Source organism: Lontra canadensis, unplaced genomic scaffold, assembly GCF_010015895.1.
Source record: "Lontra canadensis isolate GAN:19392208 unplaced genomic scaffold, GSC_riverotter_1.0 scaffold140, whole genome shotgun sequence".
Lineage (NCBI taxonomy): Eukaryota > Metazoa > Chordata > Mammalia > Carnivora > Mustelidae > Lontra > Lontra canadensis.
Genome location: NW_022631134.1, coordinates 3,288,667 through 3,303,557, shown reverse-complemented (window position 1 = coordinate 3,303,557; position 14,891 = coordinate 3,288,667). Strand labels below are relative to the sequence as shown.

The 14,891-nt window shown below is 37.0% G+C and overlaps 1 protein-coding gene across 2 annotated transcripts in view; it reads right to left on the bottom strand.

Moving 5' to 3' along the window:
• The window catches only part of DNAJC24 (DnaJ heat shock protein family (Hsp40) member C24), a 65,133-nt gene that overhangs the window by 7,086 nt on the left and 43,156 nt on the right, over window positions 1–14,891 (bottom strand). For both annotated transcript variants that reach the window (XM_032843429.1, XM_032843430.1), the window contains exon 3: window positions 9,887–10,025. In XM_032843429.1, the coding sequence (XP_032699320.1) occupies window positions 9,887–10,025 (139 nt within the window). The remainder of the gene's footprint in view (window positions 1–9,886; window positions 10,026–14,891) is intronic.

Here is a 14,891-nt window from a genome sequence, read left to right as displayed (position 1 = left end):
ACCCTAAAATCCAAAGATTAAAGACTCTGCCCAGTGGTCGGAGGGTGGGGGAATTCCTTCATCTCTGTGCCCACTGAATAGCTTATGCAGACTGTATCAGTATGTGAGGTAATCTCTGAACAAAAACAATTTCTACATTCTATATAAAGCACACTTGGTTATAGATTATTCAGTATTTTAGTTTTTTAAAAAATTCTCCCTAAAAGTCCCATGGAGAGAAAAACAAATCTTAATCATATGTTTCAATTTCTTAGAATGACTAAGGTAAGTTTGCTTGAATGGAGAAATGAAACACTTTTAGATTTATGAATGGGGGTCATTGGCACTTAACAGACTGTAGTTAGAGGAAAAACAGATGTAAATAATTTACAATCAAGTTGGCTATATTCCAGGGTATCTGATCGATATCTTCAGTAATTTTGGAAATCAATTAAAGCAAATCAGACAAGGCAGAGGTAAGGACAAGATGAATAAGCCTTAATCTAACCTATCTTGGACACCTGCAATACAGCAATTACACAAAAGGACAACCCACTCATATAAGTCCACTATGTTGTTTTTACCTGAAAATAATAAATGAGAAATAACTGGCAAAGAGAACTGCCAAGGAAGTCAGCATATTGCTGTGCTTCTCCATGAGGAAGCTACTGTCACACTCACCTAGTGTTTCACGTGGAGCACCTCTCTATTCCACTTCCTCAAAAAAACGGGCCTTTATATTTTTATTATTTTTTTCTTTACATACAGTTACTTTGGAGTAGCGACCTGTTTCTAAGATGACAGATCAACTTAGATGATATCTCATAATAAGAGGGAAAATAATGCAAAACTGGTTAGTACTTTGCCCAAGGTCAGAGTTAAAAGAAATAAAAAAATAGTCTCATGTTCTGTGGCTATCTAAACATCTAACTATTTGATCTGATTATTCAATATTATGTGGATACAGTCCAGGTTTCTCTGAGGTTCTGGTTTTAAAAGTCCTATCTGACACGAGAGAGAACATACTACATGATTCCCCGTTACATAAAATCTAACAAGCAAAACTACCCCGAGTTGTTGCGTTGACACCATGGTATTGGGTGTGGGGGAAAGTGGTGGCTCCAAGGAGTCACAAGGGACCTTCTGGGTGCTGGTCAGATGGGTGTATTTATTGTGAAAACGCATCAAGCTGGACACTTAGGATTGGTATACTTCTCTGCTTGTATGATACATTTCAACAAAAAGTCTTAAAGTAGTGTGCTGAGACTCCAAGAGCTACACTTTTTAATAGAAATAAGGAAACAAAAGTTAGGGAAAAGAAGTTTAAAGCCTAAGAAAGTGTGTATTCCCTGAAAAGATGGTAATCTAACAACTTCTGAAAAAGGCTGGGGGTGATTAACTCAGGGAAAATTGGATCCCTGGAGAACTGTATAATGAGCAGAAGGGGTACATACAAGTAAAAGGTGAATCTAAATGTAGGGGGTGGGGAGGTGACCACAATCCTTTGTTGAGAGGCAGGTGTCCAGGGAATGGGGCAAGAGCAACTTCCCCCCTAACTACGATTACAAGGAAGGAGCACAAACAAATCAATGTTTTTCTTTTTTTTTCTTTTTAAACAATGATCTCTGCTTGTCCACCATTGTAGTTATAATTAGAAAACTTAATTCCTCCCTAGCCTGTAAAGTAACTCACAGGAACCCTGTAATTAGCTTTGATAATTGTCTTCTAATCAGGCATGGCATCTGCAAAGTAGGTAAGTTCCTTTTCTTTTGAGTATTACATATTACAAATATTTTTGCTCATTACAATGAAATATTTCAATAGGTATCTGAAAATATAAATTCTATCTCAAAGTTTTCCTGTTAACATGACACTACTAAAAATACTGAGAAAACACATACTGACTTATGCAGCGACTTAATTAAAGGAATAGATACAAAAAAAAAAAAAAAAAGGAATAGGTACAAGATTAAATCTGGAATCTTAGCTCCAGAATGGTAATAACTTAAAAACAAACAAACCCAGCCATTTGGAAAGAACACGCAATGCGTGGCATTTGGGTACTCTATCTTAAGTCCAATTACACTACAAGATTCCTAATTCTTTTGAAGTAAATGGGCTCAGCTTTTCCTAAGGTATGTAGGTCCATTCACACCCTGTGCTATACCCAAAGCTTAGCTAAATACAGAGACCAGAAAAAGATCCAAATTTCCTGATATATAGAAAGCAATGCATTATAAAAGGAAATTCCTGTGGAATATAATGATAAAATCAAATAATTTATGTGGTTACTTGGAAAAGAATCTTTCAACCTTCAGAAGTACAGGCCCTTCTGACCCTGTGTTCTATTGGATTTGTCTGACAACAAGAGGTGAAAGAATTCTGTAGCTCCTTTGTCTCAACAGTGGGATCTAAGAAAACACTGGCAGGACTCATCAGAGAGGTTTATGAGCCTGCAATTCAAAGAGATTAAAAGGGAAATCTAGGGAGATTCTTTCACACTGAAGAATAACATTAAATAACTATTAGCAGCTTGGTTCAGTAAAGCTTACTAGAGCTCTCGCTGGGTCATTCACAACTTTCTAAAAGAGGAAAGGTTTTTTTTTTTCAGCTCCATTTGGGAATCAATAAATATTTCTTACTTCTTACAAGACAATGGAATTCCAGCCTTTTAAAGCTTCTTCCTAATGATAGTAAAATTTCTAAAACAACTTTTTGCTGCCTAAATAATTACACTTCCTAATCCCAGGAAACCTGTTCTAACCGTAGCTACAATTCAAATAAATAAGTAAAAATAAGTAACAGCAACAAAAAGCTATGGTGGAGAGGAATTTAACTTTATTCATTATGGCTGAGGTATCAAAAGTCTCATTCAACCCTATATTGGCCAAAAGATCTAGTCCATCTGCAGTTCCGTCCCTACTCTTCATGTGTAGCAATGTTGGAACTTACTCAAGCGATCAAGTCCCCAGGACACTCTCATTTAGCAAGTAGTCTGTTGTATACATTTTTAAGCCTTTTAAAATAAGATTTATTTCACACTTAAGTCATCTGTGTGTGAAAAGCAAACAGTGTTTTTGTTTAGGCCTAACTTAGTATCATGCTGTTTTAAAACCAAGTAATTTAATTGCATATAATCACCTCATTCTTAAAAATCATTTCACTATACATAATTAAATTTTTCATATAGGAACTAACTTGAAGGAAATTGGTTTCCTTCTCCTTAAAACTCTCTGTTCTTGGAACAGTCTCAGACTACCTTGATAAGAGATTCTGAATCAGGCAACATTTAACGTGAAACCTGCTCATTAAATCGGAAAGCTCTATAATCCTTTCCCAGGTGAAATTAAAGAGTCACAATTGCAAGGCTTTCCATAGCAAAGAAAAATTACAAACTTGGAGTTTAATTACGGACTTGGAAGAACTGGGGCTTTTATAAACTAAGTGTACATGCAGTGCTCATAAAAGGTACCAAATGAAACCCAGAACCTGAATTTCATGTTTCACTACACAACAGGTAGAACAGCAGCAGAGGTAGGCCTGGCCTCTCGTTCCCACCCGCAAATATAACTCACTCCTGCCCATCTGGAACTGAAAACAGGAGGCTGCACACACCTATTCAAAACTTGACAGCACACCACAATATGATTAAAAGTCAGAGAATGGCTCTGAATTCCTCCTCTATCAACTATTAGCCATGTGGCCTTAGGCAAATTACTTAACCCCTCTGAATCTCAGATTTTTTAAAAATCTTCCTTAATAGGCTGTTAAACCATGATTGAAAGACAATTATCACAGATAGAGTGCTCAATAAATGGCAACTATTTTAACTGTTATTATCTCAGAATGTTTTGTTGACCTGTTCATACCCCACCATAAGAAAATGACTAAACACCAATCTATTCTGAGGGGAAAGCCTCAAGTACCACAGTGTAGGGAGGCAGCAGCTACTACCATGTCTGGATTTGTGACAGTGCTAAGAAGTTTGATGTACTTTGCTATTATCAGTCCCACTAATATCGACCTGTTATTACCAAAGCCATAGTCCATCCGACGTAGCAAACAAAACTGCAAGATAGGAACCACAGAGAAAAAATTCAAAAATAATTAATTCGTAGATTAGATCCAGAGATTAAAAATAAAAATGATGGTAGATTTGAGTGTGGGCGGAAGCTTTCTTTGGGAGTTAGGGGTGGACTGGAGGACGAGTTCAAACTTGAACAAAAAATAAACTGTGACAAATCAGAGTGGGAGCGTGTACTGAGTCATGACAAACAACACCGGCATATGTGTTTGGGAGCCCCTAGGTGAACCAGGGGAGAAGATTCACATCAGTTCGTGATTGGTGATAAGGCTAGAAAAAGTAATTAGGAACAAAGTTTAAAGCTTCTGTCCCATTTAAATTCTACATGAATGCGTAAATGTGTTGGGGAGAGGGTGGTTATAAAAGTTCTTAAACAGAGGAGTGAGAATAAAGAAAGCTAGACCAATCAAAATGTAAACGACTATAAGAGAAGGCCAATTAGCAGCTATGGGTATGTGTAATACCCTGGGTACAGCCTACGGTGATAGCTGTGAGAAGATCCCACATTAAAAAAAAAAAAAAAAAAAAAAAACTAAAAAAATGTCAACACTCATTTCTAATTCATTGGTTATACATTGAGCAAAGGAGAAGTAATCAGAATGTAATATGAAATGAAGATTTCAAGTCTGAGGGAAAAAACAAGCAATGAGAAAGGTAACCAACCCTGTTTTGGGTTAAGACTCATTGATTTCAATCGGTCAAGTACCCGAGTAGAAATTGGGAGAGACATTAAAGTGGGAAACACAAACTTCCTTAAATCTTCCATTTTCAGTAATATTAAATCAAAACTCCCAAATGTGTCCAAGTGCATGTGCGCGCGCACGCGTGTGTATAACTATAATCTTGACCATAGCTTTCTATAACATTCTTTGAAACTAGCCAAATTTTTAGGCAAAACCACTGAGAAAAGATCTTAAAATACATTTTTACTGCAAAAACAGATACCTGCATTCAAGTAAAAGTAAAAGGTAACATGAGTAGTCACCTTATGACAAATAAGATGGAACAGGAGGACCCTCACAGAAAGTTTTCTCTATACTCTCTTCTCCCTCTGAAGAAAATGCCAGTCCCTAACTGTCTAGATGGATTTTCTGCATCATTTCACATACGTACTTTTCCCAGAAACAGTCACTAAAAAAAACATACCCCCTGATGCTTATCTTCAAGTTTTACCTGAAGCACATTTTTACAGCCAATTTTCAAATTCCTAAAATCAAATGGAAATACTGATATGATCATAGGTGGAAACTCTAATCTGACTAATACAAGTATTTTGTAAGGGTCAGTTTAGCACATAAACTACATAAATATCTACTGGCCTTAGGTTATTATTCTTAAGTTAACTCAGATTCGTATTATCTACGTTTAGAAGTATTATTTCCCTTCTTATGGAGTTAATCAGTCTTTAGCATTAACTTTTCAGGAAGCATCAGCTTTTCAGGAACGATTCTTATTTTGGGCTTAAGAAATTACATGTTGGGGTGCCTAGGTGGCTCAGTCGTTGGGCATCTGCCTTCAGCTCAGGTCATGATCCCAGGGTCCTGGGATCGAGCCCCGCCATCAGGATCCCTGCTCGGCAGGAAGCCTGCTTCTCCCTCTCCCACTCCCCCTGCTTATGTTTTCCTCTCTCACTCTGTCTCTGTTAAGTAAATAAATAAAATCCTTTAAAAAAAAAAAAAAAAAAAGAAAGAAATTACATGTTAACACATTAACATTGATGGGGTTTTAAGGATATGTTTGTATGTGGCCTGCAATTTATTTGCCTATCTCCCATTCTCAAATATTTATCCTTATAAAGGGGACAATGTAAATTGTATAACACAACACCAGAAATGACCATTTGTATCTAGCTAAGGGAGAGTAGCTGATTAGCTTTGAGTAAAGACACAATGACTGTACAACGTCTGGCCCAATCTCCTGAGCCAGACTATTTTGGGTATCCAAGTACTTGTCTGATTGTGTAAGGTGAAAACTCCACATCAACAAAACAATTCACTAATAGAAAACCAAGATACATCTTAATATAAAATAATATACCACGAAGGATTCCAAACACAATCCACTTATTTTTTAAAAACATTACTTAACCTGACTGATTTCAGTTGAAGGTTTGTTTTACGTCAGGTCACAAAGAAGTAAACCTAACTCATCAACTGTGTCACTCTGTAGCGCCACTGAGACATTGGACATCTGTGTGACTGTCATATATTACAAAGCAACTGAATCATGATCCCTATTATTTTCCCACAATATACTTCTGATGCATTTTTTAATGTGCTTAATATATAAGAAAACTCCCCATATACTTATAAGGGCACCAAAATCTATTTGACAGATATTACTCATTTAAACATTTTATAAATCCAGAAAAGATTTTCCAAAGTGCTCATCTGGTTGTCTAGAAATGCAAAGCCTAATCTTGAATAACTACATGCCTTTCAAAGGAATATGGGAAGCAAGCCTTTGGAAGCATCCTTAGAAACAAGAAGGTAAATATGCCAACTGGAACTAATTGATTAAATTCACTAGTTAACACTGCTTTCAAAATGTATAGTATCTGGGAACTGAATATTACTGATCCTTTTTTAGATTTGCTTTTCTTCAGCCTGGCCAACATTGCCCTAAAAATATCAACTATGACTAGATACGTGGAAATGGCGAAGAAAGAATATATGTACTTTACTGGGGCTATCTACCCTAGACTTTTTCTTTATTAGAACTCATTGGATAGTATCTTTTGTGAAGCAAAGAAATATGGACGTTAAGGGCCCCTTTAAACAATCTCTTAGGGAAATAAATGTTTGTGAGCAATATTGATGAGTTTTCTTACAACAGAGCACCAACTTTGAGTTGTGAAATATGAGAAAGCATTCAACGTATCAATAAAATGTCTCTTGCCTCCTTCCCAAGTATTACAGTTAATGGATTTTATATTCCAAGTTAATGGAAGGCAGGAAACAAACATTATTTAAAGCACACCCTATGAAAAGAAAGTTCTACAATGAACTATCACCACATGCAAAAAGAGTTCTGTATAACAAAGCTATTTCCATGTCCCCAGGGGGTGACCCAGAAAAAAAAAAGTGCTTTGACCTGATTATAACAAATTCTCTCTCTCTTAGTAACCTATCCTGGTCTTTAACAAATTATCACTCTCAAAGGTTTTCCTTCTATCAAATCTAAATCCTCACTGTTAGAAGTTCAAGTTCATTTCCTTCTTTTGAGGAGCCAATTACTGAAGATGGGTCAAGAAGGAAAAATTAATGTCAGCATTCAAAAGAAATGACAAGATGAAACTAGGTCTATTATGAGATTTTTAAAAATAGCTCTAGTATGAAAGGCTTAAAAACAGCAAGTTATATTTGGATAAGAGACTTCTACTTCTTATCTGAACAGCAATCCAATCTTAATTTAAAACAAAAGTAAAGCATTCTCATCATCTGGAGCTGCTGGTAATGAAGGAAATACTTTGTACTTAGATCTGACATAGTAAAAGGTCAGGAAAAGCTGCATTTCTACTGTCCTCCTAGAACCTGCTTAAAAAAATTGCCAAGCAAACCGAACATTATATAAATTCCAAGCAGATCTGCTGATTTATCGGTTTATGAATCAGGCCCATTTCTCACCGTATTCAGTTTGTCTAAATGTTGTGGCCTCATTAATGACCTACAAGAGTCCCCTGTGATCCTGCAGGCTGCAGTTATCTCCATTAATACCTTAAAACCAAGGACTAAAAGCTCAAAAGAAATCCACATTTCCAAGGACTTCCCAAGGGCAATGAGAAAGGGTTAAAGCTGTTGATTATTTGTTCTTACATTTTTTTTACTGCAATTCTACTGCTCACTTTTAACACTGTTGCCTATTTCTCTCCATTTCTCATCTACCAATACCCTAGTCCCTAGCAAGAGAGATTAGTTTTTTATTCCTGTTTTCTCCCTCTTCTCTTTAGGTAGCGGGCTTCCAGTCAGTTTTACTGACAGGTTCTTAACACTACACAGGCTGTGGAGTGGCAAAAATGCAGAGCCAGAAGGCGAGTATGTACCTTACACCCCTCAAAGTACAGTTTTGTGGATTATCCTTACCTTAAGCAAACTGGCACCCAGAAAGTAATGACTGGTAAAGACGGGCAAAAAGCATAGAGGTAACTTCTCACGCAACATGTTCGTGTATAGCTTCAGTATTTTTCACAGAAAATACTATCATGTGAACCAAGGTTAAAAAGATAGATCTGTGAATAGAATTCATCCACTTGTACATTCTTCTGCCAAAAGTAAAACATATTTATAAGAGAAATACAACACGTGCAAGATACTTACATATGCACCAAATAGATAAGACCCAATATTCAAGCCATATTTGAAAATTAATCCAAATTCATGGCAAAGGTACACTCATCAGTTTCCTAATATTTTTAAAAAGCTCATCAGTCTTAAAAAAGTAGGGCTTTAGAGCTGTTTACTATGATGAAAGCCACTCTTAAGTTCTCCAGTACCTGAATAGTTCATGAAGTCTTTATACACGAAGATACACACACTGCCTGTAAGTTATAAATACTTAATTTTATCACTACAATTCCCTCCGAAAATAAATATGGGCATTCCATATATACCATTGGCTTTATCCTCTAATGTTGTGTTTTAGAAGTAAGCCTCGTTTCTCAAATCAAATTTTCAGAACCATAGTTGCTGGAGCCTTAAAATCATTTTGTTAGGTTTGATGATGTGCCAGTGTAGGGCATGGGAGGGGATTCAATAATCAACTACAGAGACAGTGAGCTTTTATCAACACATTCGAGTCAATGTTGAACCTGGTGCGCTATCGCAGAGTGCAATTGAGTGTCTTCCCCACAGGCTGTAACTGATTATTGACTCCCCCCCATTAGCATGCAGGGCGCACACTGAAGGTTCGAATAGAAGACTGAGGGACTCCTATCCCAAGGCCACTGCTGAAAGACAGCCTATCACTTCGTGTAACTGCAGTCTATGTGTGACAAACCTGACCTACATTTTTCTCTTTCTTTCTCACAAGAGCTTGTCACTGTTTTAAGAAGCTATTTTCTAAAATGCATAAAAGAAATGACTTTTAAAACTGCTTAGGAAAGGTGCATTCCTAAAATACCATTTATAGCAATCTTATAAAGAATAGTTTATTTGGGAGACAATCATGAAACCTAGCCTAAAACAAGCTGAAAGACAGCAGAGTACTTTATGATGTTATCCCCTATAGTACCCGCCTTTCGATTGTCATTTATATAGTACACTTTGTTAAAAGTGCTACAATTAAAATGAGTACATAATTAAATTTAATGCAAAGAAGTTATTAAACATTAATTAGAAATGTGTGATTAGGGGTGCCTGGGTGGCTCAGTGGGTTAAAGCCTCTTGCCTTCGGCTCAGGTCGTGATCCCAGGGTCCTGGGATCGAGCACCGCATCGGGCTCTCTGCTCGGCAGGGAGCCTGCTTTCCTTCCTCTCTCTCTGCCTGCCTCTCTGCCTACTTGTGATCTCTGTCTGTCAAATAAATAAATAAAATCTTAAAAAAAAAAAAAAAAGAAATGTGCGATTAAACATTTTTCATTAGTTAGAAAAAGCAGCTTTCATGGCTTCCAAAGAAGCCACATCCTAGGAGTTTTGTTAACTACTCAACAGATACACAATAAGCACCACTAAGCGGAGGACATAGTTAAAAACAGTGCTGGATGGGGAGGAGTCAAGGCGGCAATAATAACTTGGTACGAAGGCTGGAAAACGCTCTTCAGGAACGGCGGCAGAATGCTATTCAAAGAGTTGCCAGTGTGCTATGGCTCCTCACCCCAAGTACCCACCATGCCGCTGCAGGTCATACTCTTTTTTTGTCTCTTCATTCCCCAGAATTTTCCATGCCTGATCAATTTCGATGAACTTCTGTATACATTGCTCCACTGTTCCTGCTGGCACATCTGCACTTTGTTTATCTGGATGATACTGCCAATCAAAAATAAAGGGGGTGGTGAGTAGAGAGGGTTGAGGGGGGTAGGTTAAAAACAAAAACTAAAACAAAACAAAAAACCCCAAAACTTGTAAATCTAAGTTTTAGTTAAGAAAGAAGGTGATGAGAAGATGAAAACTAAGACACCAAAGCAATGAGACAACAGTGCTGGGCACAGAAGACAACTGCCAGGTTAATGAGACCACTGGAGTAGCTATAAATCCACCAGTGACATAATCTGTCACAACATGCAAAGACAGCATTTTCTGGATAATTTGCTGATGGAATCACTGGTCTCATGGACAATTTACCTAGAGAGGATGACTAACGCAAACAGAAATAGGTACTTGCAGACGAGCGGGACATGACAAAGGGCACAAACTATGCAGAGTATGACACTTTCCTTATATAACGTGCTTAGCTGTAAAAACCATCACTACTGAACTATTAGCTTTTTCTTAGGAAATCAGATTATACAATCATACTTAAAAATAAATAACCTTTCATCTTCCAGCTCAGCCCTGAAGATTTTTTTTTTTCAGTCCTAAAGATTTTAAAGTTACAAATCCCCAAACAAAAACTTTTATTGAATAATGATTCTAGGGCAGATTGGTAAGGAACATTTTTTTGTTTTAAGGATTTATTTTAGAGATAGAGAAGCGTGTGTGCGTGCGTACGCGCGCACACACACACACACACACGAGAAGGAGGAGGGCCAGAGGCAGAGGGAGAGAGAAAGCACCTCAAGCAGACTCCCCACCTTGCACGGAGCCCCACATGGGGCTCAATCTCATGACCCTGAGATCATGACTGGAGCCAAAACCAAGAGTCAGATGCTCAACCAACTGAGCCATCCAGGCATCCCAGTAAGAAACAACTTTGAAGAACTAAACAAAACATTGGGATAGAAGTTAATTCATTAGTAAATCTTTCTCACTTGTGTTTTCAAAACCTAGGAAATGTTTAAAAATTTTTTCAATATGCAGTAATTTGTTTAAAGTATTTGGTCAAAACAAGAACGTTTTATACAAATTCATCAATTCTCAAATGCTAATGTAAAATGTGGCTTACTAGAGATCTCATATTATTTCCTTTTCCCCCTATATTCTCCATGGCTCTCCCTTCTCTTTTTATTTATTCATTCTGAAAGAATCAATGTCATTTGCATTTCAGCAGTCTTTCAACAAATAAGCGAGAAAAGGTTATGTAAATGTAGATACATTTCACTTAAATAACTTGGGGACCATATTAGCAGATCTTCAAACGTGTCATTTTTTCACTCTCCAGTAAACAAGGAACCACTTGATAGTATTCAACTAGAATTTGCCACCAGTTATTACTCTGAAAGCTTTATCAAATATGTTACAGAACATACCTTAATTTTAAAAGTTACCTTAGGAATCTCCTTGAATTAGTAGACTAGTTTTCCTCCTTTAGATTTTGTCCTTTTTCTTCCAAGTTTTTATAATAAAACACGCAAAAAACCCCCACCATTTTTATATTTCATGACATTAATATGATTCACTCACATACTCATCAATTAATAATGGCATACTCACTTAAATTCTTTGACTATTTTATAGACATTGAAAGAACACAAAATATCTACAAGTGTAATGTCATGCATTATCCAAGTTACTAAGGCCAAAGTCACTCAGTGAGTTGTGGCAAGTAACACGAAGTAAATTGACTTCAATCCTCAATCCAGAAATCAGAATGTATATAAATTTTTAATCATAACACAGACTACTGGTTTTGACAGTGAATTTTTTTTCAAGCTGAACTTTTTCACACTGCTGATGATTCTTGCTAGCAGAGCAAAAGCTATTGTGTTATCTGGTTGCACAGAAGAACACTGTGCATGCTGAGAAAAAGATTACAGGGCGAACAAAGAGAATTTCCCTTTGGCAAACTATTTCTCTTCCTATGCCAAATTTAACAGTTATCAACATTTAAATATTTAAGCTAATTAATATAATGACTGAAGAAAAGAAAGGGAAACTAAGGCTTCACTATTTCATCTTTTTATGATAATGATTTATCAAATCATCCTCATAAAAGTCATTCCCATACTGAGGTCTAGGCAGTCCCTACATTTGGGCCATTTAAGTAACATCCCCAAACCAAAACAGAGTTTGCAACGTTAAAGTTCTCTAGCTAGCTGACCTATTCTTCTAATACTATGTGAAGATTTATGTAACAAGCCTTACCAAGAAAGCCCTACAGAATCAAGAATTAGTTTGTGGCCACCCAAAATGAGAAACTATCACTAAATTTTATTGAGTCACAGATCAGTTCTATGATAGTCCAAGCATAATACAATTTCTTACTAACTTGGTATTTTCCTGACTGCTATTTTAAATAAGCAACTCACCATCTGAGGCTTCTTAGGTCTAATTTGTTGTGCTATTATTAGAATGCAATAAATTTTATTCTATGATACAGAGTCCAATTAAGAAATGGCAATTAGGGGCACCTAACTGGGTTAGCTTCTACCTTCGGCTCAGGTCATGATCTCAGGGTCCTGGGATCAAGCCCCACATTGGGCTCTCTGCTCAGCAGGGAGCCTGCTTCGCCCTCTCTCTCTCTCTCTGCCTGCCTCTCTGTCTGCTTGTGATCTCTGTCAAATAAACAAACAAAATCTTAAAAAAAAAAAAGAAAAGAAAAGAAATGGCAATTATTCAGACCTGTACCCCTGTACATTATATGTTTAAAAAAAAAAAGAAAGAGGGGCCCCTGGGTGGCTCAGTGGGTTAAAGCCTCTGCCTTCAGCTCAGGTCATGATCCCAGGGTCCTGGGATCAAGCCCCGCATCGGGCTCTCTGCTCAGTGGGCAGCCTGCTTCCCCCTCTTTCTCTGACTGCCTCTCTGCCTACTTGTGATCTCTGTCTGTCAAATAAATAAATAAAATCTTAAAAAAAAAGAGAGAGAAAGAAAGAAAGAAATGGCAATTATTAGCAAATAAATAAATATGTTATTTAGGGTGCTAAAAGTCTCAGTCCAATCTGTTTTGACAGCAAGTTCCAGAACAAAACGAAGGTCTAAAAGAGAATAAAACATTCTATGGTAGGCTAATAATGGCCCCTAAAGATATCAGGTCCTAATCTCTGGGACCTGTAAAGTGTTACATAAGGAAAAAGGATCTTTGAAGGTGTAACTTGAAGATCTTTAAATGGAAAGTACTCTGAAAAGAGGCAGAGGGGCTGTGACACACAGAAGAGAAGATGGTATGAAGAACATTCAGAGAGACAGAGAAGGATTTCAAATAATGGTATCAAAGACTGGGAGTGATGAGTCCATAAGCCAGGGAATGCTGACAGCCACCAGCAGCTGGAAGAGACAAGGAATGGACTCTTACCCCTAGAGCCTTGACTTTGGTCCAGTTATATTGATTCTGGTTTTCTAGACTCCAGAATTGTGGAAGAATACATTTCTGTTGTTTTCAACCACCATATTTGTAGTAATTTATTTTAGCAGCTATAAGAAATCATATACTGTGTAAATATATCTATGGTTTATATAGAAATACAAAGGTTCTAGAACAGGCAAAAGAATCTTAAAATAGAACAAAGCTGAAGAACTTATACTACTGGATTTCAAGACCTATAAAGCTAAATACATCAGTAAAACAGAATAAAGAGTCTAGAAGTAATAGACTCTCTCTCTCTCTCTCTATATATATATATATATACCTACTATATGTACAGTCAATTGATTTTCAGCAAAGGTATCAATGCATTTCAATAAATTGAACTGAGGGGCGCCTGGGTGGCTCAGTGGGTTAAGCCACTGCCTTCGGCTCAGGTCATGATCCCAGGGTCCTGGGATCGAGCCCCGCATCGGGCTCTCTGCACAGCAGGGAGCCTGCTTCCCTTCCTCTCTCTGCCTGCCTCTCTGCCTACTTGTGATCTCTGCCTGTCAAATAAATAAATAAAATCTTTTAAATAAATAAATAAATAAATAAATTGAACTGAAACAACTTGATGCCATGTGGAAAAATTAACCTCAACCCCTCTCATTTCATAACCAAGAATTAACACAGGATGAATGAGTCATAGACATAAATATAAAACACAGAACCATAAAGCTTCTAGAAGGAAAATACAAGAGAATATCTCTACCTCTTGGGTTAGGCAAAGACTGCTTTGACAGAAAACAAAAAGCACAAACAATAATGACACAAAATGGATAAACTCAACATTAAAATTTTAAAACTTTCTGCTCAGCAGAGACACCATTAAGAAAATAGACAAGCCACAGACTGGTTTAAAAAAGGAAAAAAAAAAAAACCCGATTAAATATATATCTAACAAAAGACTTGCATCTGGAATATACAACAGTTGAGGCGCCTGGGTGGCTCAGTTGGTTAAGCATCTGCCTTCGCACAGGTCATGATCCCGTGGTCCTGGGATGGAGTCCTTCATCGGGCTCCGTGCTCAGTGGGAAGCCTGCCTCTCCCTCTGCCCCACCCCTGCTCATGCTTTCTCTCTCTCAAATAAATAAATAAAATCTTTAGAAAAGAGAGAATATACAACAATAACAAAATCCTACAAATTGATGATAAAAAGACACACTTATTAAAAATCGGGGGGAAAACAGACTTTTCAAAGAAGATAGATAAACAGACTATGGCACATGAACTTGTACTCAAACCTTTTCATTAGTTAACAGGAAAATGTACATTTAAAATATCAAATATTATTAAACACTTAATAGAATGGCTAAAATAAAAAAGACATAACACTAAATGTTGGTGAAGATATAGAATAACTGAAGCTCCCATATGGTGCTGGGAGGAAATTATTTGACAATTTCTGATAAAGACACACATATACCTATTCTATGGTCAAATAATTTTGGATA